This window comes from Protopterus annectens, chromosome 1.part0 (genome assembly GCF_019279795.1).
Source record: "Protopterus annectens isolate FY-2018-M chromosome 1.part0, PAN1.0, whole genome shotgun sequence".
Lineage (NCBI taxonomy): Eukaryota > Metazoa > Chordata > Ceratodontiformes > Protopteridae > Protopterus > Protopterus annectens.
The window spans coordinates 1,546,894,036-1,546,919,787 of NC_056725.1; the positions used below are offsets into that span (position 1 = coordinate 1,546,894,036).

Below are 25,752 nucleotides of genomic sequence, written 5' to 3' on the forward strand. Positions count from 1 at the left end.
AATACTAGCTATGTAATACAAATTATGTAATTAAAAAAAATGAAAATAATAATTTTTTTTTTTTTTTTTTTTTTTTTTTTTTTGAATCATAATGTTATTTATGATTTGAGAGAGAGATTTAGAGTGTTAAATAAAATGCAAATATAGTTGAAAGATGAAAGTAGGTTAGTCTGGATTGGTACAAGAGCAGAGCCAGAAGTTATTCAGATGTGAAAGAAGTTGCTTTTTAAAGCAAGGAAAAGTGGCTAGAGAGGAGATATGTGAGGGAAGGTTATTCCATATTTTGGCAACTGAGTTGGAGAAAAGGCAGTTCCCTGCAGAGTTTGAAATTCTGGTCATGTTAACTTGTAGCTTTTGGGAGGAGCGTAGTTGTTTTAAATTATTATAGGAGTCAAGAGGTTGCTAAGAGCAGGTGTTTTGAGGGTTGATATAAAATTTTATGTGCTATTAAGAGTTGTTGATAGATAATCTTGTTAGGAAGTTCCAGCCAGTGTAGAAGTTTTAAGTTTATGCAGTGGTGAGTTCTATATTGAGATGCAGTGGCAAATCGAGCTATGTTGTGGTAGGATATAGACAGTTTCCTAAGGTTACCTTTAGATAGATTAGTGTAGATCGAGGACGCATACAGAAGGGTAGAGATAAGATGTGATTGTGCTAAAGTAGTCCGTGCCTTAGGTGTAAGGAAGGGTTTTATTCTGTATAGTGAACCAATCTTTTTATTAACTGTTTTTATTGTGTTATTAATGTGGTGGTCAAAGCTAAGATTATTATCAATAGTAACACCAAGCAGTTTTGTAGTGGAGTCAGGAGTAATGTGAGAGTTATCACTTGCAGTGATAGTAAAATGTAGTTGAGTAGATTTGTGTGTAGGTGAAAAAAGTAATAGTTTTGTTTTCTTGGGGTTAAGGAGAAGACATCTTTTAGAGAACCATTGTTCAACGGTTGAAAAGGTAGCTTGTGTAAGGGATTGGAGTTCTGGTTGAGAGGAGGCTGTACAGATTAAAGTGGAATCATCTGCATATTGTATGCAGGTAGTGTTTTGGATCGATGATTGGAGATCATTAATAAAGATGGAGAATAAAAGTGGGCCTAGTATAGATCCCTGTGGTACTCCTAATGAGATAGGTAATAGAGTAGATAAAGAATTTTTCCAGAGTACTGCTTGATGTCGATCTTCAAGATATGATGAGAACCAGGTTAAAGAAGAGTCATTCAAGGCAAGGGATTTCAGTATGTGGAGAAGAAGTGTATGATTTACCATATCGAAGGCTTTTGACAGGTCTAGAAATAGAGAAGAGGTTAGTTTGTTGTTATTACGGTTACAGTTGATGGTATTGGTGAAAGAGAGTAGTGCAGTGGTAGTACTATGTGAAGGCCTAAATCCATGTTGGGTGTCAGCTAGTAGGTTGTTAAGGAGGAGATGGTTTAGTAGTTGTTTATGTATACATTTTTCCATAATTTTTGCTAGAGGAGATAACAGTGCAATTGGGCGAAAAATGTAACCTGCTAAACCAAATCAGTTATATGCTAAAGTTAATTTGGAGTGCAGACTCATGATTCTGGCTACTCCAAGATAAAACTAATACATTATATACAGTGAATATAAAAAGTGTACACACCCCTGTTTAAATGCCAGGTTTTTGTGATATAAAAAAATGAGACCACAGTAAATCATTTCAAAATTTTTCCCACCTTTAATGTGACCTATAACCTGTACAATTCAATTGAAAAAAAAATAAACAAATCTGTTAGGGGAAAAAATATAAAAAATAAAAAAATGTACAATAAGCTGGTTGCATAAGTGTGCACACCCTTAAACTAATACTTTGTTGAAGCACCTTTTGATTTTATTTCAGCATTCAGTCTCCTTGGGTATACATCTGCCATCAATTAAAGAGACTCTGATTAACTCCAAATAAAGTTCAGCTGTCCTAGTAGGATTTTCCTGACATTTACTCAGTTGCCTGCTACAGCAAAAGCCATGGTTCACAGAGAGCTTACAAAGCATCAAAGGGATCTCATTGTTGAAAGGTATCAGTTATGAGAAGGGTACAAAAAATGTCCACAGCATTGGATATAACATGGAACACACTGAAGACAGCCATCAAAAAGTGGAGAAAATATGGGACAACAGTGACGTTACAAAGAACTGGATGTCTCTCCAAATTTAATGAAAACACAAGACAAAAACTGGTCAGGGAGGCTGCCAGGAGACCTACAGAAACACCGAAGGAACTGCTGGAATTTCTGGCAAGTACTGATTGTGTACTACATGTGACAACAATCTCCCATATTCTCCATATGTCTGTGCTACGGGGTAGAGTTGCAAGACAGAAACCTTTTCTTACACAGAAAAACATCCAGGCCCGGCTAAAATTTGCAAAACAATACATCATCTCCCAAAAACATGTGGGAAAATGTGTTATGGTCTGATGAAACCAAGGTTGAAATTTATGGCCACAATTTCAAAAGGTATGTTTGGCGCAAAAACAACACTTCACATCACCAAAAGAACACCATTCCCACAGTGAAGCATGGTGGTGGCAGTATCATGCTTTGGGTTGCTTTTCTTCAGCTGGAACTGGGGCTTTAGTCAAGGTGGAGGGAATTATGAACAGTTCCAAATACCAGTCACTTTTGGCTGAAAACCTTCAGGTGTTTGCTAAAAAGCTGAAGATGAAGAGGAATTTCACCTTTCATTATGACAATTAAGACAGGAACTGTAAAAGCCTGGACACTTATTATGGGAACAACATGCATCCAGATCAACAAAAGAATGGCTTCACCAGAAGAAAATTAAAGTTTTGGAATGGCCCAGCCAGAGCTCAGACCTAAATCCAATAGAAAATCTGTGGGGTGAACTGAAGAGTGCTGTGCACAAGAGATGCCCTCGCAATCTGACAGATTTGGAGCACTTTTGCAAGGAAGAGTGGGCAAATTTTGTCATGTCAAGATGTGCCATCCTGATAGACTCCTACCCAAGAAGAATGAATGTTGTAATTAAATCAAAAGGTGCTTCAACAAAGTATTAGTTTAAGGGTGTGCACATTATGCAACCAGCTTATTGTACTTTTTTTATTTTTTCGCCTCACAGATTTGGTTATTTTTCAATTGAATTGTACAGGTTATAGGTCACATTAAAGGTGGAAACAGTTTTAAAATTATTTATTGTGGTCTCATTTTTTATATCACAAAAACCTGGCATTTTAACAGGAGTGTGTACACTTTTTATATCCACTGTAGCTGCTCCATTAGAGCAACTTATGGATGCAACACGCAAAACTGCAAAATGACAAATATTCTGATATTCCAGGGAAAATTCTAACTTTTCTTCTGATATTTAGAAAAATGGGCAGTATCTGAAATACATTTTTATATTATAAACAATAAATGCAAATATATATATATATATAATAGCAAGTAGTTAATTTGGTAATAAAGTGAAATTCCATTTAATGCACTGATTGAAAATGCATACATACATACAAATATTTCAAGCACGGGCAGTAATGCCCTTCTAGCCTGCCAAAATACCAAACCAGTTGTTCCCATAATGTGTCCAGGCTTTTACAGTTCCTGTCTTCCTGCATTTGTATCCCAGTGCCATTACTTTTAAACCCCATGTCATGCATTATTTTAAAACTGTAAATGTTAATATCCCTTTGTTTCATCTTCGACATCTCATCATTTGCTTCCCACCTGCATTTCATTTCTCTGTTAGTCGCTTCAGCCTTATTTTCTTTTCACTTTACTCCTTTAATTCCATTGTTATACTTTCTTTGGTTTCCTTGTTATCCATTTTATTCCTTATTATCCATTCTTTTTTCAGTACCCTTATTTTCATTTCTTACTTTGTCCTTTGTTCGTAGTCTTAGCGTTCAGTTTGCTTCGATAATATATTGAATCTTAATCTCCAGAGTCCTTTGCTTAACCCATTTCTTTTCATCTTACCCCTGCTTCTTTGCTCCTAATGCCAGCTTTATGATCCAAATCTGGTTCCATACTGAGCCTTTCTTGCACTTTATATTGCTTTCCTCCATTGAGCATCCTACCTGTAACATTCTTCTCTACAAATGCTATGCAGGTATGCCAATCGTTCACCTCTTGCTCCCGTTCATTGATTTCATTTTTATCATTATCCATAACTCTTTTTGTATGCATATTTTGTGCTCCAAGTGCTTTTGATTTTGGGTCCCTTCATGCTTGATCCCAATATCCTATCACCACAGATCTCCTTACATCTAGCAGGATCCCCAATGTAGCCTGCATTGGGAGGGTTTCCCTGCATACTGAGTTCCAGGCTTACTCCGTCAGATGGCTCAGGTGAGAACAGACCTGCCAGCACACTGTAGTGCAGGACAGGCAAAGTGAGGTATCATCACACTGCAGCTGGTAATTGATTTTATTGGTAGACTGACACCCCTGCCCATCTGTTGACATCATCTTGCATGTGCACAGAACAGGCTTTGAGGTATGGCTACAGGGTACAGTTGGCCAGCCACAGCAGCCAACCTCTTCAGCATCCTCTTGAACACTTCACAGCAGTCTTTGTCTAAGCCACAGCCTGTCCCCCCCAACCTCTTTCAGGACTCCCAAGAAGATCTGCCAGCATACACTGCAGCAGGACAGGCACACCCATCCCTACTCCCAGCACTGTCTGGCACCTGAGTCTTTAATTAAACTCAAGTCACCTGGGTTGTAGTTAGGGTTTTATCCCTCTATATCAACAGGCTGGCATCATGTATTCTTTTTCTAGTGCTCCATTTCTTAAGTATACTTCATACCCTTGTCCACCTCATAAGTCCCTTAGCCATACCTTGGATCATTTTCAAGTCAAATTACCCACCTACCACTTTTTCCTTTTGTCCATCTTCTTGCCTGTCCATGTTTATATATCTCTGACCACTAATTTTCATATTGATTTTATTAACTGATTTATGAGCATTCAAATAGCACAGATCATTTAATTCCACAAAAGGTGACCAAGCATGAATATGTCATTGAGGTTAAGGACTTCCATTCTGCAGTCTTGATAAGTACTAGAGATGGTTAGCATGCTATAGCCCACCAAGATTAAATTATATATTAACTTCAGATTACTTGCAAGATTGAAGTAATTAGCTTCTTGATCCCATTAAGTGTAGCACTTCTTCCAAAGATACTACCATATTCAGTATTAAATCTCCAAGAATATATTTATATTATACAACTCCAAGCACTACATGAAGGGCATCTCCCTTGGAAAATCCAAATAAACATCTAGGAAGATGGTATTTCTGTTTTAATTTTTTGAAACCTGTTCTGCCCATTTGTAATGCTGACAAAGAGAAAAGGACATGCTACTTTTTAGTTCAAAGGCACACATCAAGTCATACTTCTTGCAATCTTCAAAGCCCTTTGCTATGTGAATGCAAGCCCCCCAAGATTTATATAAAACAAGTCTATCAGAATGTTGGTCTTATGCACAACATAGAAAATTTGGTCCTGCAAACATTTCTAGAGCAGTGGCCTTCACCTGATTGTCCAGTATCACCAGTAGCTGTAGCACAGCTGTGTTTCTTAGCACCAGTCAAATCTATAAATATTTCTTATGATTTATTGAAAAAAAAACTCAGTCCTCAAATCCCCTTATATAATAATAGAAGAAGAAAACCTGAATCTCCTCACCACAGATGGCCATTCAATAAGCACTATATCGGATACACACTTAAAGAGTGACATTTGTTTTCACTTAATGCCAGTGTAGTATACATGGTACCTGCAATTTGATGCTTTCAGCAAACAGAATGATTTCATAGATTGCTAGCTGTTATATATAAGTGGTGACCTCTGTTATAAAGCAATCTGTTGGTTTTAATGTATTCAATAAATTACTATGCATTATAAAAATTGTTTGGAACAAAGATGGTTTGTTGAGATATTCAGGTCCACTAAATCAGCACAAAGAACATAAATATGTCAGATAAGTACAGCGATACTCTACCATTACGAATGTTTCATAAATACTGACAAATAATAAACATCTGATGGGCTTATCATCACCTGTATATATGATCAGAGACCATATTGCTTACTTAGACAGGCATTCTGTACGTTTAAGGATACCCCTGTATTTTGGCAGTTCTGCTTATGTACATTATTGCTGCGGTGCCCTAATAACTCTCTGGCGGTGCCCTTTATGCTGGTGCTGCACTTTGTTCCATTCTTCCTCTAACCTGACATGAGGATGAATAATCTAGTCTATTAGACCTCATGCAAAACATTCATTGGTACAACACATGACATGAACTACTACGAGGATTTTAGCAGTAATGTGAGTTTGTAAGACAGTAAATATGGCGAGTGGCATAACATTAATTTAGACAGTAGAGTTCATGCCAATCTAAGATGCTGGAAAGGACTGATCTATAGTTTTACTCTTACGGTGTTTAAAGAATAAGGAAAACACACTTGGCTTACCATTGTTTTGATTTGGCCAGCCTCTTTTTTGAAGGTTGGTGATTCTAGGTTAAAATATTCCGGACCAAACTCTCTGTTCAGAACAGAGAGTCGACCAATGTAGTATTGTCCAATTCTTAACTCTGAGCTCTTTGCATGGTATTCTATAACGCAAAAATAGAGAAGAATAGCAGATCACTTTGTGGGATTCAAGAATTACTTAATCTAAATACATGACATAGAAAGCACTAAACAGAACATCCATTTTCCAGACTACAAGATCTAGTGCCCATGAATATGTTTTACATTTTTTCCTCAATCCTGTAAAGTATGAAGTTTTAATTATTATTATTATTATTATTACTATGATAAAGACCCAGAACAGTGTAAGTTCTGCCTATATATTATCCTCTCAAATGCTGATACACACACACACACACACACACACACACACACACACACACACACACACACACACACACACACACACACACACACACACACGCACAAGCACGCACACACACACACACACACACACACACACACACACGCACACATGCACACACACATACACACACACACACACACACACACACACACACACACACACACACACACACACACACACACACACACACACTCTAGACATGCAAACATGAAAACAGAGGAGAACTGATCTCATCAAATTACCCCACCACATTAAACTAGAAAATGTCACATCTTTATTTTTTCTGATATCAGGATAACCATTACATTATTCTTAAATTACGTAATTCAGTTTCCTAATTCAAAAAGTCCCTAGGACAGCCTGTCAAACATATTTATAAAGCAGGATATAATCCAAACTGATTTTTTTCTGCATCTCTATGTTCAGGATATTAGGATATTTGACAAGGTGGTTAATCTGCTGTATGCAGGCACTACAAATGTAATTTGCCTGACTATAAACTAATGAAAACCACCTTCAGCAATCATTAAATCTGTACTTTTCCTACTGGTGTGTGACCATGACGTTAGTATATATAATTAGTAGGATGTGATGGTCTTCCTCCACAAATTGGGTAACCCTATCACCTTGCAAAAAATATGTTTGTTATGAAATTTGCATATGCGATGTGACACAACTCCTCCCTCTTTCAGTAGGATCTTGGGACGCTACTCAGAAGCGCACGTTTAAAAACAAGAGTGATGACACAGCACAACTTATTTTTTGTTCTAAAACAAGGAAGATGTAATATATGGACTCTCTGTCTTTAAATTACTCATGTCACCAGTTATGCTGGTCATGTGTTTCTTGTGTTTTAAATAGCTTCAAAATTGTGTTTGATGGAGTTCAGAAAATAGTGCATAGTGTAAATCAATCCTAAAAATAGGCAGCACCTCCAAAATAGGTGTAATTATTTGGAAAACATGTGAAGATGTAAATCAAGCCTGGAAATAGAATGCAACTCCAAAACAGCTGCAAGTGAGAGATCTTCTTGGAAGTTAACCACATATTCACCTCTGGTTTAGCATCTTTGCTCGTCATGGATAGGGGCAAGATCCTCACAGCTCGATAGCTTAGTATGTGCCTATGAACCTATGAATCTATAAGTCAAGCTTTAAGGTCTGTTTAAGTGAGGTGGTTATCTTTGTCCTTAAATACTGTGTAGAAAATGCATTCCATGTGAAGGTAAATCTAGCATGCAGACTCAAGGAGGGGATAAATTTAATAGGAACCAAGTCATATTTTTAATAATTTAATGAATAGACAGCTAATCAAACTAACCTGTTTATCTCTGACTAAAATCTTTTGCAAGGATTTGTCAGGGTAAGTGAAGAAAAACATCAGATAACAACAAATTAAATCTTTTGTTCACTTGATTTAATTTTAACACACCATATCTTAGTGTCCTGTCTTAGTAATACTGATAACAATAGCTGTTACAGGTGAAGAAATTAAATACATATAGGTTTTTGAAGGGCAATATATCTAAAGTAGAACCTGATAATCTACTTTTTAAAAAGTTGACCCATATATTCAGGCAACAGCTCAACAGACGTGTATATATTTTTAAAAAGAATAATATCAACAGCGGGTTAGAATTACTTGGTCATCTTATTAGGTAATACACATCAGAAGGAATTATCATTAAGCAAATCTGTCATAAGCAAATAGCACTGCAGTCTGTTATGAAAAAATGCTCCATCCCCTTTATAAGCCTTTCTGATAACAATAAACTCAATTATTTATTAAAGCAAAAAATGTCTTACTCTCCACGTTTATAGCTGCCATGCCTTTTGGTAAAATGCATCTATTTCAGTTTCCGTCTGTGTTCAGTCTAATAGTGTTATCATTAGGAGGCACAGCACATACCTCTTGTAGTATACATCATCCAGCATGTTTCATACAGAAGTAGTAGCAAGTTGCTACACAGTATATATGTATAAGAAGCCATACAATGCAATGTTTTCAATGTTAAAGTTGCTCCTCTTTCAAAAATTTTCCTCTACTACATTATTATTGTATTTTTAAATTTAGTTTTTGGATTCTTGGAAGCTTGGAAACAAAACATTTGGGCTCCATTTTGCATCCAGGGAAGTACATTTCATCTGTTTTTATCTTACCATTTAAATCAGTTATGTGTGGTTCCTATTTCTGTTTGTTCTAAAAATGAAGTTAAAGCTATTAATTGAATGTGTGTTTATAGCTTTAGCACTTTATAGTCTGAAGTACTTTTCAAGTTATTTTTGTGCTGCGCCTAGATGGTTATCTGAGTGGACTCTCTTTTATTGCATTTTACTAGATTTGGGTATTACATTATCCATTGTTATTTTTCTGAGCTCCTACGTGGATTATCCACATTGCATATATAATCTGTGTTTTAGTCACTTTTCAAACTTAAAACAAAATGCCATCTTTGGCCAGCTATGTGAGCTGTAACCATAGCTTGAGGTAATTAAATCCAGAGAGAGTATGACATTTCTGCAAAATTTGGGAAAACAAGCACTACTGGCTAGAGCTTTAAGCCATTTCCAGCCTATTTTGTACTACATAAGCAGTCTGCCATCTTAGCTTTTTTAATCTCTTGGAAGGTAGGAAGCAAAGTATTTGGACTCCAGTTTGCATCCAGGAAAGTACATTTCAGCTACTGCCCTTATCTTACTGTTAAAATCAGTTTTATTGTTTCCTACCTGCTCGCCCTTTTCCTGGAGGCTTTTTAACTGTCTGCCCCTACTGTATATCTGACCCTGGAAGCTTCTCCCAGTTTCATCTCCTTTATACCTGGCCCTGGAAGCTTCTCCCAGTCTCATCTCCTCTGCTCATATTACTGTACACTGATAGATGAAACTGGTCATTAGACCAGAAGTACCAGCATGACTCAGTCATAGTCCATGTGGGTATAAATAACCTGAGACATACCTCCCTGGACTATATGGAGGCAGACATTATGAAACTCTTGGATTATATGTCTCAGCTGGATTCACTTCATAATCTCAAAATACTGAAATATCGAATTTCAGTATCTCGAGACCATGAAACCGAATCCACAAAACACTGAAACAACAAAACCCTGAACCCAAAACCGTGAAATTCAAAACACTGAACAAACTGCACATACTACACCATACATACATCACTACACCACAACACCCACATCATAAACAAACAAACCTACACACATACATAATTCATATACACATAAGCAAGCCCCCCTGCACCCCCCACCCCCCCCTACTTATATATACTAACTCTGAGATCACACAAACAGGAAATAAAAACAAACTCACACACGCACATTCTCCAGTCCCTCACACACACACATCAAACATATCAGCACACTCACATACACTCTAACTCCCACTCAAAACCATTATAAAAAACTCACTTACCTGAAATAACACCTAGATCCACACACGGCACTGTGCACCATCAAGACACAATCCCGGACATTACGTAGCGTAAGGCCATAACCGCAAATTTGAGATATTCAAATTCGCAATTATGAACTTTCGCTATTGTAAACATTCAGCTTTATAGTCTCGAGATACTGAAATTCGACATTTCAGTATTTCGAGATTATAAAGTGCTCCTGTCTCAGCCTGGCATGTTTTTAGGACTGGGTAGGATTGTCCCCTCACCAAGGATGAAGCCATAATATGAACAAAATTTGATTGACTTCAATAATTGGGTTAGTTTATGGCATCATTCAAAGGAGGTACAGTATTTTTCAGCATGGGAGTATATGGTCAGCAAACCACATTGCTTTGACAAGGATGGTCTTCATCTATCCCCTGTAGGATTTTGAATACCAGCTAAAATATTATCTTCCCCATGGTGCTTTTTTTAGATAATGTCAAAGTGATAAACCTCCTGACATAGCAAAACCAATCAAAGGGAATCTAAAGGTATTATTGCTCAATTCCAGGAGTCAAAACAAGAAACCCCATTCTTGCCAGGCTTTCTTCAAAATGGAGAGTGTGGAAACCGGTGCAGTTTCTCAGACATGGTTTAAAGCCACAGCGAGCACCCCAGCAGTGAAGGGATACAATACCTTCTGCACATTTAGAACAGCTACTGCAATGGCGCGGACCAAAGGCGGATGTGTCTCAATCTGTGTGAACAACAAACTCAAATCAAGGCTAGTCAAATAAGATGACCTGCTTGAACTTCTCCATGTCCAGATTTCCATAGGGAATGTACCATGTCATATCCTAGCAAGCTATAGGTCACCTTCTATGACCCAAGAAACTCATATCTTGTACTTGGACTTACTGGAAGTTCTCACCATTCAACCCAATGCAATATTCATGGATGATTTCAATTACCTCACTATAAACTGGGATACTTACATGACCCCAGACATTCAGGCCCAGATATTCCTGGACTTTATAAACACAAACATCTTAGACCAGAAAGTCCATACACGCCCCAGGGGTACAGACATACTCGACCATGGTACTCACAAATATGGGAAAATACTGTAACCCTCCCACTCCCCATAGTGTCATTTCATCATTTCCAGTAAGGTCAAACCACAAGGCTGTCTACTTCATAATAAAAATCAGTTCTGTCCCTCTGGCTATCCCCATAACCTTTAGGAACAATTTTAAGGCAAATTTTCTACTACTAATTAATATCCTGTCAAAAAGGTTAAGATTCCAAACCCTGAGAGCACAGCTGCCTATGAGCAATTGTGCTTACAAACCCTGTACAATCATGTCAATAAATACATAGTGACAACTGTACATACCAGAAATAAGCACAGAATTAACTCAAAAAAAATAAACCACCCGATTGGAATCCAAATATTAAATAGGTTGTGCAATAAAATTCATAGACAAGATTAGTAAGTGCATGATACAGCATGATACAAACAATCTCATCAATCTAAACAAATGACTAAGAGGACAAATTAAGTCTACTAAAGCCAAATCTGAAATAACGGTTGTCTCACAAGCAAAGGAAAACCACAAGGCTTTATTTAGCTATGTCTGAAACCTCAAAGGCAGCACACAGTATTTTGCAGAATTGACTGTAAATGGAGCCACCCACACTGAGCCAGAAGATATATCCAATCTGCTGGCCAACAAATTTAGTTCCAGTTTTACACCCCCCCCCACAAGCCACCCCCCAGGAAATACCATCAAACAAAACTTCCCAACTATCACTAGGGAGCAGGTCCTAGATCTCTCTCTCTCTCTCTCTTTATCTCTCTAAGGGCAAAATCTCTGCATTGATAGACCCTGATAATATCCTAGGATGCTTCCTAAATTTTCTGAAACATGACCTTGCAGGTGTAGAATTGCAACAGTCATCTCGCTGCACAAGGCTGGGCCATCAATCGACCCTGGATCTACAGACCCATAAGTCTGACTAGTCTCATATGCAAAGCCATGGAAAGAAATATCATGTAAATGATTAATAAGAATGTAGAAAACCTTCAAACACTGGCTCCAACCCAGTTTGGTTTAGTCAAGGGTAGATCATGCCTACTTTTTCTGGTGGACTTCTTTGAGAAGGTCACCAAGGCAATGGATGAGGGCAAACTGATGCGCACTGCCTACCATGACTTGCTTAAAGCCTTTGATACAATACCCCACTTGGACATTGTAAACAAACACATGGATATAGGCATAAACCCCTATGTTAAACACTGGGATAGCCAGCTGGCTCTAAGCTAAGGCCCAGAAAGTTAGGATAGGGAAGACTATCTCCACAAAGAGGCTGGTCACCAGTGGAGTCCCCTTTGGCTCTGAGATAGGTTCATTCCTCTTTGACATCTATTTTTTGGAAGTCAAGGTCAATTTCAAGGGCCACTGGCCTACCACGTTTGTGGATGATTGCAAGCTAGGAACAGTCACAGAACCCCTCCCCCCAAAATACGACACCTTACAGGAAGGTCTAACATAGACAAATGACTGGTACTAAAGCCATGGCTTAAAACTCAATGTCAAGAAATGCCTAATAGTTTATAGGTTCATAGGTGTGTACTAGGCTAATGGCCTTGGAGCCTTTACAAGCCTAGCCTAAAATAATTGCCCAGGCACCATGCCACCTGATGTTAGTTCACAGTGCCTCTCTCCAGCAGGGCAACTGGAATGATCCCTGGGGTGAACCTTCTGTTACCCATCCACTTGTCAAGATTTCTCTTGAAGAGGGCCAGTGAGGTGCTCCACTTGACATGAATGGGAAGCTTATTCCAGAGTATGGGCAGTCTTTGGGAGATGAACCTGTCCCTCCAGCATGTTCTTGTAATTGTGGTAATGAGGTTGTGATCTCTGGAGCATGTGGCATGGGGGGATTGGGATTTCTTTAGGTGTAGGATTTCAAGTAGGGCCGGGTCAGACACAACCTTGTAAGTCAAGCAGAGATCACCTCTAAGTAGACGATAAGAGACTAAGAACAGCTGAAGTTTCTTGAGTCTGTCTATGTAGGACATGTGTTTAAGGCCTAGGATCCTTTTTCTTAGGTACTTTTGTGGCCTCTCCAGCTGTTGTAGGTGTCTGGTCAGGTACATGCCAAATGGGACATTACATTTTATGACTGGTCTAATGAGGGATGAGTAGAGAGGGATGATGACCACTTTCTTCCTGGATGTGAAACCTTTGGTTATAAGATGTGCCACATAGAACCACAGTGGTAATGTGGTGGTCGAAGGTGAAGTGTCTGTCGACCTAGCTACCCAGATCTTTTATGGCCCCTTCAGTGTTCAGTGGGCTCCCATCAACGTGATAAGTCATGGGAAATAAGTATTTTCCCAAAGCGGATGATAATGCATTTTTTGACATTAAGCTTCAGGCCATGGTTTTGACACCAGTCATTGGTTCTTTTTTTTTTTCAGGCCCTTTTGTAGGATGTCTGCATCACTTGGGGAGTTGATAATGACTCCTAACTTGCACTCATCAGTGAACTTGGTCAGCCAGAGTCCTTCTGTGTTGGCCTGTACTTCTGAGAAGTAGATGCCAAACAGGAGAGGGCCCAGAATTGAGCCCTGTGGGACTCCACTCCTGACTGGTCGACAGTCTGATATGGAATCCGCAAGTTTCACTCTGTGGGTCCTGTCAGTGAGCCAATTTGTAAGCCAGCTAGTGATGTAAGGATTGATGCCTAGTTTGATGAGTTTATCAATGATACCTGAGTGAGAATGAAATCAAAGGCCTTGGCCAGGTTAAGGTAGGCTGTATGCACTGCCTTACCCTCATCCACAGCCTTGGTGACTGCCTTGAAGAAGTCAACTAGGTTCAGCAAGCAGGATCTCCCCTTGACAAAGCCAAACTGTGTGAGGTCAAGAGTTTGGAGATTGCTTATATCTTTGTTAAGCAGGTCCATGATGATGCGCTCCATAGATTTGCATATCAGACTCGTCAGGCTAATGGGGTGATAGTTCCCGGGGTCTGTAGTTGCTCCCCCTTTATGGAGTGGGATAACTGTAGCAGTGTGCCATTAATTAGGGGCATAGCCTGAGGTAAGGCTGTGACTGAACAGAGCACACAGATGTGGTGCTAGTTTATTTTGTAGCTCATGTAGAATGCAGTCAGGGATATTATCAGGTGCCATGGAAGCTGTATTCTTGGCTTTGGACAATGCAGCTTTAACTTGTGCTGTAGAAATGGTGGGTATCAGGCTTTCTTCTGGTATTGTGATAGGGCCCTTTGGGGGTGGAGAGAGGGGTAAAGTTGGCACTGAATCTGTCGGACAGTATGTTAGCTACATCTGTTGGCTCAGTATAGGAGGTGCCATTGAACAATAACTCAGAGCAAATCTGGGTACTGCCTTGGAGGTTTTTGATATAGCTATAGAAGGCTTTGTGGTTGTTTTTGGTGTCAGCCTGCCTTCATAGCTGGCTTTAGAGGATTTGATAAGGGATCTCAGCTTTCTGTTGAGACTGATAAGGGAGGTTTTCCAATCATGTGACTTATTTTTTTTCTGCAACAGTTTCTTCCTTCTGTTGTGGAGTTTATTGATGTCTAGAGACCACCAGATTGGCTTCCTTTTTTGGAAGAGAGTGTCTTAGTTCTATTTGTTATGGCAAGGTCCATGCATTTGTGTACGTGCTCATACAGTGTATTGATATATGATTCGGCAGTCATGTAGCTATTTCCATTGGCATGGGTGCCAAGAAGTTTGCCACCTCTATTTTAGGAGCCCAAAGTTGGCTTTAGAGAAGTTTTTCATGGTGGTCGCCCTAGCAGGGGGTGTAGGTGTGATGGAGATTTCATGGTGATCAGTTTGTGGTCGGATTTAACTAGGGATGAATTGACTATAGGCGTGGAGCAATGGTCTCCCATGTTGGTGATATCCAGGTTGAGGATGTTGCTTCCTCTAGTGGGGTTCAGAATGAGCTGGTCCAGAGCATTGGAACTGACAAATTTCAGAAAGCATTTGGCCTGTACATTGGGACTTAAATAGTTTTCCCAGTTGATGGAAGAGTAGTTCAAGTCACCCAGTATGAGAGTATTGGATTGGACCTTAATAGATTCCAGGGTGCTTAGGAAGTGGAGTGAGAATATAGGGACATGTTTGGGGTTCTGTAGCAGGCTGTGACTTGTATCACCATCTTACTCAGTGTTAGTTGTATCAGAGGTATCTCGGATGCATTATGCTGGGGTACTAGTCTAGAGGTGTGCGTATCCTTTAAGAATATGGAGACACCACCGCCTTTGGAGCTACCCTTTGGGAAGTCAGACACCCTTTGAAATTACCTCATCAATAACACACTACTAAGAGTAGAACCATTAGTCAGGAATTTAGGTACTTATGCAGATAGTTACCTGACTTTTGACCAATATTTGTCTTAGGTAGTAAGGAAATCATTCTATGTTGCTCAACTTATAAGCCAGAGCATAACATCTAGGTCCAAGAGAGCCATCATTCCATTGCATTTAGTCATCATCAGGCCCATCATTGAGTAAAATGTCCCTTTCAGTATGTACCTGACCAGGCACATGCTTTAACTAGGATGTCCATAGAGGTTCCTCACAAAAAGAATACCGGGTGTAAAGAGTATGTCCTACACAGATCATGTCAAAGCCCTATTTTTATACTGTTTCCTATAGACTGTTGAGAAGTGATCTATGCCTCACATGCAAAGAATCCTTGGATCCCACTCTGATGGACCTTTTTCATATCTGAAAAAAATGAATAGCATCAGGATTACTTGATCAAGGGATTTAAATGCTACTTATGACATAACTAGGACACATTGGAGAGACAGGCATGTGTCCCAGAAAATTTGCCTTCTCTGGAACAGGCTTCCTATCCATGTGAAGCAGAGTTCTTCCCTAATCCTATTCAAAAGAAACGTGGATCTGTGAATGGGAAATTGGAAATACACCTCGAGTCTAGCACGTATCTCTCTAATGGACAGATTTAGCCTGTAAATCCTGGCCTAGCTGACATATACCCCTTAAGAAAACTTTTAAGGCAGTTCGACCCGTGATATACAATTGAAATGCTTGGCTAGGCATATAAAGACTCCAGTGGTCTTTAACCTAGTATATACCTATAAACCTATATACTGTTAACCACTACGTTTTTACATATTAGTAATGTTAATGCATTTACTATGTTGCTGAAAGATTCTTTATTGCATATGTATGTGCAAAGACTGTTAAAATACAAATGCAATATCTTTTTTTTCCAACTTATCACTATTTCTACATACTACAACTTTTCTTCCTGTAACTTCTCTAGAAATGGGTCTCAGTCCAGTTGGTCCTCTCACTCTGTACAACATACAATTGTAAGCAGACATAGAAGTGGGAATGACATTTAATTTATTTGTTAATTAGGCAAGTGAACAGGTTCTTTTCTGACTCTTTTCAGCCACGGCCTCTATAATGACAAGGTAAATGCAGCATATAAATGAACAGGATAATGAAAACAACTGACCAGGATATTTTTTTTCATTTGTTTTCTTTCTTTCTTTCTTTTTTTTTGAGGTAGAAGGAAGCTGGACTTTATGGCCATGGAGGGGAACATTCAGAACTCTTCACAGACACCAGCCAGAGGTTATGACTGAACTCAACACACTACAACTATAGAACTGATGTCTTACTAATAAGCCACGATGCCCTTGAATGCAGCTACTCAATTTACACACACACACACACACACACACACACACACACACACACACACACACACACACACACACACACACACACACACACACACACTCATCCTTAAGAACAACTTTAAGTTTTCCTGTGACCTCATGTAAGTCAACTATTACATCCTCTAAAGCCACAAATCAAATAGTGACAAAACATACCTATATGTAAAACTGTATTCTATTCATAGAACTTACATGTGGACAAATTAAAATGTTATTAAATAAACTGCAATCATTTTAGACAGATGTTAGGAAAATGTGTCTATTTTGTCTGCTGGGTACTTGAACCAGCCACTGCAAACACAAACCAATGACAGTGACTTCCCAAGTGATGTGCAGAATTCCCAAGCACATATAGTGATGTTTTGCGATGTTTACCTGCTGCGTTAATTAAACTCAAGGTGCAATACCATCATCTCTGCATGTCTTGCATCACAATGCATGGTGACCTTTTTCTGATGCTGAATCTGCTACAGAAATGTTGGCCAAATTGTTCACACATGTATTCAAGGAATGAGCTGTGCTTTATAATTTCTTTCACCTGGTTAATGTATTTGAAGTAGTAGGATTATTCTAAAATGTTTTGGCACGACAATGCTAGGGATTGCAGGTCTACTTTATTTGGGTTGGACAAGGATTGTATTTAATACAGAGGCAACAATGCCAAATTTGACAGAGTCTGTGGGATAAAAACCTTTGTTTATGGTATGAATAGTCCCTGGTGTTGTAGTTCAGGCTACATATGGGTTGGCTGGCTGGGAATGATATGTGGTTCTGTGGTCACTCTGGAGAATATCTTATAGATGGATTGTTTCAGACGTATTTCTTGGGATCAGTTTCTGGGCAAGCAGCTTACAGAGAGTTTGCCTTCCCATGTTTCTGAGGAGAGGGGTTGCTTATTCTGTCTCGGTGTTTGAAATGCTTAATTCTATAGCTGATTGGTTGCTTGGATGCAGCATTTCATACAATACTGTAAAGGATGGGTGATGCATATCTGAGTTAGCAGTATATATGACTTTTATTTTCAATGTAGATAAAACAATGGGATGCTTCCAGTTTGAGAGGAGAAAGTCAAACCCGTTGAGGATCAGAATCACCGAACTGTTTTCCATGACAACAATGGCTGAAAAAACATTTTTTAATGTATTTTTTTTTTTGTAGGGAACAATTCCACTGCACTCCCTGATATGATTCCAAGTGCCCCCACACTCCCTGAACTTATACATACCAACAACATAGTCACAACAAGATGAAGAAGGGGGAAATTCTTCCCAAAAAGGGCATCACTGCCAGCACAACTCACCAACAATGGTTTCCTATGGAGGAGATCAGATGTTTGGTGGGTTGAATTTCAGATAAATGAGGCTTGAGAATTCAATCTTTGTCTACCTCTGGGTTACCCCATTAGGACACTCTGGGCTGTATAGGCATGGACTTTTTTTCTTTATTTTTTTTTACAGAGACATTTTGAACCTCTCATTCTTCTTTACTTGATGACTGCAGATTATAGCACCATATTCCTGTTATTCTTCTTAATATCCTAAAATTGATCAACTCCATCTCTTTTTCCACCACCTCCAACTCTCTCCTTCTTCTAATGATTACTATATAGTGAGACATCCACCCATCCATGCCATCTATGTTCCATAGCTGTAATCCTAGGCACCCTATTGAAATTTCAATTAAAAAATAAAAGACCAAAAATGTTCTTTTCTTTTAACCTATTTTTTTTTCAGGGGGATAAGTCCTCCTGTACCTCCTGGTGTGGAAGGAAAGCCTCTCACATGCTCTAAACATATGTATACCAACTCTGAGAGCACTATACCCCATAGAAAATAGAATATTCCAAAACATTGCAGTTCCAGAGTTAGTATATGTAAGCCGGAGAATTTTGGTTATTTGGTCTGTATATCTTGGGTCTAGGCAAAGTGGTCCCAAGACTTCAAATAGTTACCATTATCCTGCGCTAAACCAATTGTAAACCACCTACCTTCCTCGTTAGTGCTTCCTAATGGCATGTTCTACTGACCAGTCAGTTGCTTCATCTTTATTATTATTCTTTATTAACTCATGCAGAAGCATTATTTTTCATCAAACCTTGTGCCCGTCTAATATCTTGTGCTCTCTATACACACAACTGCTCAATATGCAGTGCATAACACTCACCTGTCTCCACTCCTCACCTGTAACCACATTCCTCTGGGCACAGTGCTGTCACTTACGCCAGTCATTCCATGATGTCTCATGTGCTTTTAATTTTTCAATAAAGTTAAAGAAGTTCAAGAAATTAAACAAAGTCCAGTACCAGGGATTAATATGTGATGGGTGTGACAAGGAGAGATATAGGCCTAGTTACTATGCCTAGGCATTGCATAATTCTGCAAAAGCATTCAACTACAAAACATCATCTGTTCCACTTTATCTCTCACTGTACTTGCATCCTCTAGCTTACTTCTCAGTGCATGCTACAGCCAACAGTGGGTAGTAGCCATAATACCAAACCTTCTTTCTTATGAGTGGTTGGGTGACAAGTATCCATTCCTATTTTATTTGTGTGGATTGGAGAAAAACTCTGAGCCTTCTTTCTTCCCCACTCAAAGGTCAGACATGCCTCTTCTACACAATAACTCAACCGTGCCCAGTACGCTTGCTAAGCTACGAGTGCATGGCTCCTGCATGGCATAGGCTAGGGAGTATGATGGAGCTCAAGCTATCTGAACTGAATAGATTTGTTAGAAGGGAAGGGTGATTTTGATTGCCAAAGCATGAGGAATTCCTAACCTTTGCTAAGGTTACATGCTATACTGACAGTTTCATGTAAGCTTGCAAATGAACCATTTTGAGCTTATTATTTTAAGTGAGGTCTGCAAGGTCCCACCTACTTACATAGTATAATTTGACATTTTTGTAGGGTGTCTATATGTCTACCTTCTTTTGGAAGATTATTTCAGGGTTTTATATATCTTATAAAAAGGAACAGCTTTTCTTAGAAGAGTAATTAACAATTCATCATGGGATAGATTGTAATGGTTCAACAAATTGCATTCTGACAATTGAAAGTGCTTGTAAAGAGGGATGATCATTGAGTTGTTCCTGAACAGCAGGCAATTTCTGACTGGCTCCATGATCATGTATCTTTTCTCCAAATAATTTCAGTTATTAGTTGTAAGGGACAAGTTATTTGGACTGCCTATGGAGGAAGTGTATTCCTTTACGTGTAACAGGAAGTGTTTTAATAGGATATTACAACAATGCTTTACATGAGCCACCTTTGTTAATTAAAAGTTGATTGAGTAAACCTCTAGATGACCAAGCTTCTTCTTGTGTGACTACACTTACATAGAAACAGGGCCAACATGCACATTCTGTAAGAAAGCACTTCAGCCGAAAACCAAACTGGTGAACCAGTTACTACACACCAGTAATACTAGCCAGCATGCAGCTGTGTCACCCGTGAGTTTTCTTTTCATGGCAAAATACAGTGTTATACATTGTAGTAATGATATGAACAGGATAATGTACCAAGGGACCAAGATTTCGATTTTCCTGATGTAATACATCCAAAGTTCGTTCATGTTTAACAGCTTTTCTTTGCTGTGTGCTCCATCCTCCTTTGGTAGTCGCTCTCTCTCTGATACCTTAAGTCATTTTTAAGTCTAGCAGATTTTATAAGTATAAATCAAAACACTGTAATAGCAAATAATTTGGACCCCTATCACTTAAGTAGCATGAGTAAAGCACCAACCTCCTAATGTCTACTGATTAGCCTCAGTGGAAGCACTGCCTGACCAGCTTGTCATACTCCATTGCCTGTGTTAATTCTTTAACAATTTGTGCTTAACCATTTGATGGGAGAAGCATACACAAAGTCTCTTACAGTCTCTGTGATTGTCCATTTTACATGAAAAACACATCCAGTACTCTCTGCATTTCAGACAGTTCACAGTTTAAAAACTTACACTAGCAGTTTGTCAGTGTTGTTTCTTTTGTCCTCAAAATACTGAATAGGTGTATTGGAGACATATGCAGGGTAAGATGACTTAATGAAGCCTTCTCAGGGTCTAACAGTTACATTTATTTTCATTTCATTAGGACTGGAGTATCTTAACATTAGCAGTAAAACTATGGCATGCCTGTCAACATGCGTTGCTATGCTCCCAAGAGAATTGTTTGATTTGGAATGTATCACTATGTTGCTGTGCTCATAAGGTTGGAAGGCAACATGAAAGTTTGCTATCGCTACAGGTAGAATATTGCTTATGTTATATTCAATTAGCTGAGGCAAATATATGAGCAGTTTGCAGATACTGCTAACAGAAACTATAGGCTTATATTCCTTACATCTATATCATTGTTGCACATTAGCTGACCATAAGGCAGAATGCTGATCTGCTAATGTGGATATTGGTATATGGAGAACTGACATCGCCTTGCTCAGCATTTCAGAGCCAGGCAAGAATGTTATTCTTCATGTTCATCTAAGATGAAGCAGTTATGTTAACTAAACCTGCAGTTAAACTCATTTTACTTACCACGCCTTCTCTGGTATTATTTCCACAAACTGAGTTAAGCTATTCTTCAATGTCAGAAATGTAACAGGTCAAACAGACTTGAGAAAAAGTCATATTGCAGTTTATGGCAAATGGTCACTGTAAGTTTTTGTCTTTTTACTTGAACAGTAAATGCCAATCACATAACAGAGGAAAAATGTGACTCTAATCTGCTAGTGCTAACAGATAAGCTCTACTGGCCTCAGTATTCATACTTGTATTAATTCCCTGCATTTTCTTATTTCACTATCACTGCCGTCTGTCCTAATGTTAGTCTGCTTACCCTTAGTACTGCTGCCTTATATCCTAGTAAACCAGTCATCTTCAAAAGATGGCATTTCACTGTTTAATTTCTCCAAGTATTTTGGGTTTCTAATGCCATGGCAGAAAGGGACTCCATTTCTAAGTCACAGTACAATTAGACTTCATGAAATTAGTATCGTTTCAGTTTTTGATGTTAGCCAAGAGTGTTGTTCCAAGCACTCACAATGAGCTAAGAATTGTGTCCTTCTGTGATCCATATGCAGTTACACATATCGGTCGCATATCTAAATATGACTGTAAATTATTTTTTATTAGACCCATTGGTCCTGCTACTATTGTAACTGTCTGGATGTCTTTCTTCTACATCACTCTCATTTCTGCCTACAAACCTGATATTTTATGACTTTGTGCCTCTCTGTTTGTAAGGCACTGTAATCACATAGCAATTTCAATCAACAATGCTATTTTTATGTTTTTTCAGACTGCTATATCTAGTTTTATTACATCTATTTTTTTTATTGTTGGAAATGTGTGATCCCATGTGATGTAAACTTCATCATTCTCTATAATGCTTTGTTGCACATTTCCAATACTTCTCAGGTACTTCAGTATTATAATGTTTGCTCTGTCCCCATTGCAACAATCTTGCCACATTATTGTGCCTTTCAGTATACATGGCCCCTGGCATTAGTGTATCACACCCAGCCACAAGATATGCAACTGTTTCCAGTTCTGTTTTACAGATACTGCATTTGTATGGTCTTTCCACCCTTTCAGTTGTTTTTTTGTAAACCAATGTGTACATGGTCAACCAACCTGGGTTGCCATTATTAGCCTTTGATCTACTGGATTCAGCTCACCTCTCCTTAACCATTCCTGTGTCAAATCTTTTCAGCACAATGTTATTCTGGGAGATCTTTCCTTCTCATCTGATCCTTCTTATATTCTTTCTTTTGTTTTTGGCACATTCAGTTACTGTCTGATTTTGGTCAACTTCTGGTTGATTTCCTGTTCATTTGACACTGAAATGCATCTGCCAAACTAAGCAAAGATATCATTTTAGACTTCATCTCCTCATGTTTTATAACTTTTCTATGTTTGGATCTGGTGAGGTCAGCAGATATGTATGCAGTCACATGACTGCAGATCTATACATGTAATCAGTTTCGAGTAAGCCCATACCACCTTCATAACTAAGAATGTAAAATTTTGGTATGCACTGATTTTTATATATCTCTTAATAAGCATTAAGCATTTTTTTCTTTTTTCATATCTGATTCCATACTTTTTGGGGCCAACTTATCACCTCAAAACTGTAAGTTAGATCAGAAAGAAAAATTGGTTTATAGCTTGGACTTTATTCCTAGATGTCAAGGCAGTTTTCAGTATTAGTTTTAATCTTCTGAAAATTTCCTTGATAAGCTTTATTTACGTGTTCATGTTTTATTTCCAATCCTTCACTTAGTCCCAAATATTTATAGACACCCTACTGCTCAAGTTGCTTTATATCATATTTCTGTTCCAGGTGGATATTTTCTTGGTACTGCAGCTTTCCTGATTTACATGTGGCTTTTGCATATTCATTAAGACCAAATGTCATTCTTTAATCATCTTTTCGTAGTTGGGGTTTCAACTAGTCCTCTTATGGTGAACTATATAATTTTACATCATCCACAAAAAGTAGATTAGAAATCTTTAAACAAGGTTGGTTTCTGGGAGCCAAATTGTAACCACAGTCTTATTTGTAAAGTAAACAGCTTAATGGAGTAACCGTAAGACAAAACAGCAGTGCTGACATAGAATTGTCCTGGAATATCCCCCTTTCAATTTTTAACTCTGGGACAATAATAATGTGTCCTTTGTCATGGCTCATCTGCAAAGAAGTTTGCCACTGTTTCATGGTCACTTAATGTAATTGGTCAATGTAGGGTGTATCTTATACCTCTATAAGCATTCTTTTATCCATGAACGTGGGATGCTTTTGAATGTTTATTTTTTGTTATCTATTCATACTATAATTAAATATGTTCCCTTTTATAATTCCCTATTTGAGTTGCAACACACTACTATTACCACCATGAAGAGATGTGTTTAATCATAGGTTCATAGGTGTGCTCTAGGCTAATGGCCCTGGAACCTTTACATGCCTAGCCCATAGACGTGCCCTGGCATTATGCTGTCCGACGTTAGTTCCCAGTGCCTCTATCAAGTAGAGCCACTGCATTGATCCCCGGGGTGAACTTTCTATTTCTCATCCACTCATCAAGATTTCTCTTGAAGAAGGCCAGTGAGATGCTTTGCTTGACATGTATGGGAAGTGTATTCCAGAGCATGGGCAGTCTCTGAGTTATGACCTGTCCCTAGAGCATGTTCTGTTGATTGTGGTAATGAGGCTGAGGTCTCTAGAGCATGTGGTGCGGAGGGATTTGGATTTCTTTAGATGTAGCATTTCTAACAGAGCTGGGTCAGACATGACTTTGTAGGTCAACCAGAGATCGCCTCTTAGTAGACGATATGAGACAGAGAATAGCTGGAGTATTTTTGAGTCTGTCTGTGTAAGACATGTTTAAGGCCTAGGATCCTCTTTGTGAGGTACTTTTGTGGCTTTTCCAGCTGTTGCATGTGTCTACTGAAGTACATGCCAAATGGGGCATTATACTTTATGAATGGCCTAATGAGGGAAGGGTAGAGAGAGATGATGACCTCTCTCTTCCTGGATGCAAAACCCTTGGTAATGAGATGTGCCACATAGAAGGACTTTCTGATCACAGTGGCAATGTGTGGTTGAAGGAAAGGTTGCTGTTAACCTGTGACCCCAGATCTCTTATAACGCCTTCAGTGTTCAGTGAGCTCCCATCGATGTGGTAATCAGCGGGAACTGAGTTTTTCCCAAAGGGGATGACGATGCATTTTTTTGGCATTAAGCTTAAGGTCATGGTTCCGACACCAGTCATTGGTCTCAGTGAGGCCTTTCTGTAGGATGTCTATATCACTTGGGGAGTTAATAATGGCTCCCAGATTGCAGTCGTCTATGAACTTGGTCAGCCAGAGTCCCTGCATGTTGGCGTGGACATCTGAGAAGTAGATGCCAAACAGGAGAGGACCCAGGACTGATCCCTATGGTAATACACTCATGACTGGTCAGCAATCTAATTTGGAATCCGCTACTTTCACACTGTGTGTTCTATCTGTGAGCCAGTTTGCAACCCACCTAGTGATATAGGGGTTGGTGCCTAGTTTGGTGAGTTTATTAATAATTCCTGAGTGAGAAATAGTATCAAAGGCCTTGGCCAGATCGAGGTAGGCTGTATGAACTGCCTTGCCGTCATTCACAGCTCTGATGACTGACTCAAAGAAGTCAACAAGGTTGAGCAGGCATGATCTACCTTTCACAAAACGAAATTACATGGGATCTAGAGTTTGGAGATTCCCTATATTCTTGTTAATTAGGTCCATGATGATCCACTCCATAGCCTTACATATCAGACTCATCAGGCTAATGGGGGGATAATTCCCAGGGTCTGTAGTCGCTCCCCCTTTATGGAGAGAGATAACTGTAGCAGTGCACCATTTGGTTTGGACAAAGCCTGAGATCAGGCTGTGATTGAACAGGGCACACAGATTTGGTGCAAATTCACTTTGTAGTTCACATAGAACACATCCAGGGATATTGTTGGGTCCCATGGAAGCTGTATTCTTGGCCTTGGACAATGCAGCTTTAACCTGTGCTGCAGTAATGTTGGGTGCCTGGCATTCCTCCGGTATTGTGATTGGTCCTTTGGGGGGGGGGTAAAGCTGGCACTGAATCTGTTGGCCAATATGTTGGCAATATCTGTTGGCTCAGTATAGGAGGTACATTGTGCAGTAACTCAGAGCAAACCTGGGTATTACAGTAGAGAATC

General features: G+C 39.0%; 1 protein-coding gene across 3 annotated transcripts in view; it reads right to left on the reverse strand.

Moving 5' to 3' along the window:
- The window catches only part of TMPRSS6 (transmembrane serine protease 6), a 1,200,807-nt gene that overhangs the window by 823,571 nt on the left and 351,484 nt on the right, over positions 1 to 25,752 (reverse strand). For all 3 annotated transcript variants that reach the window (XM_044068021.1, XM_044068020.1, XM_044068019.1), the window contains one exon: positions 6,460 to 6,602. In XM_044068021.1, coding sequence (XP_043923956.1) covers positions 6,460 to 6,602 — 143 coding nt within the window. The remainder of the gene's footprint in view (positions 1 to 6,459; positions 6,603 to 25,752) is intronic.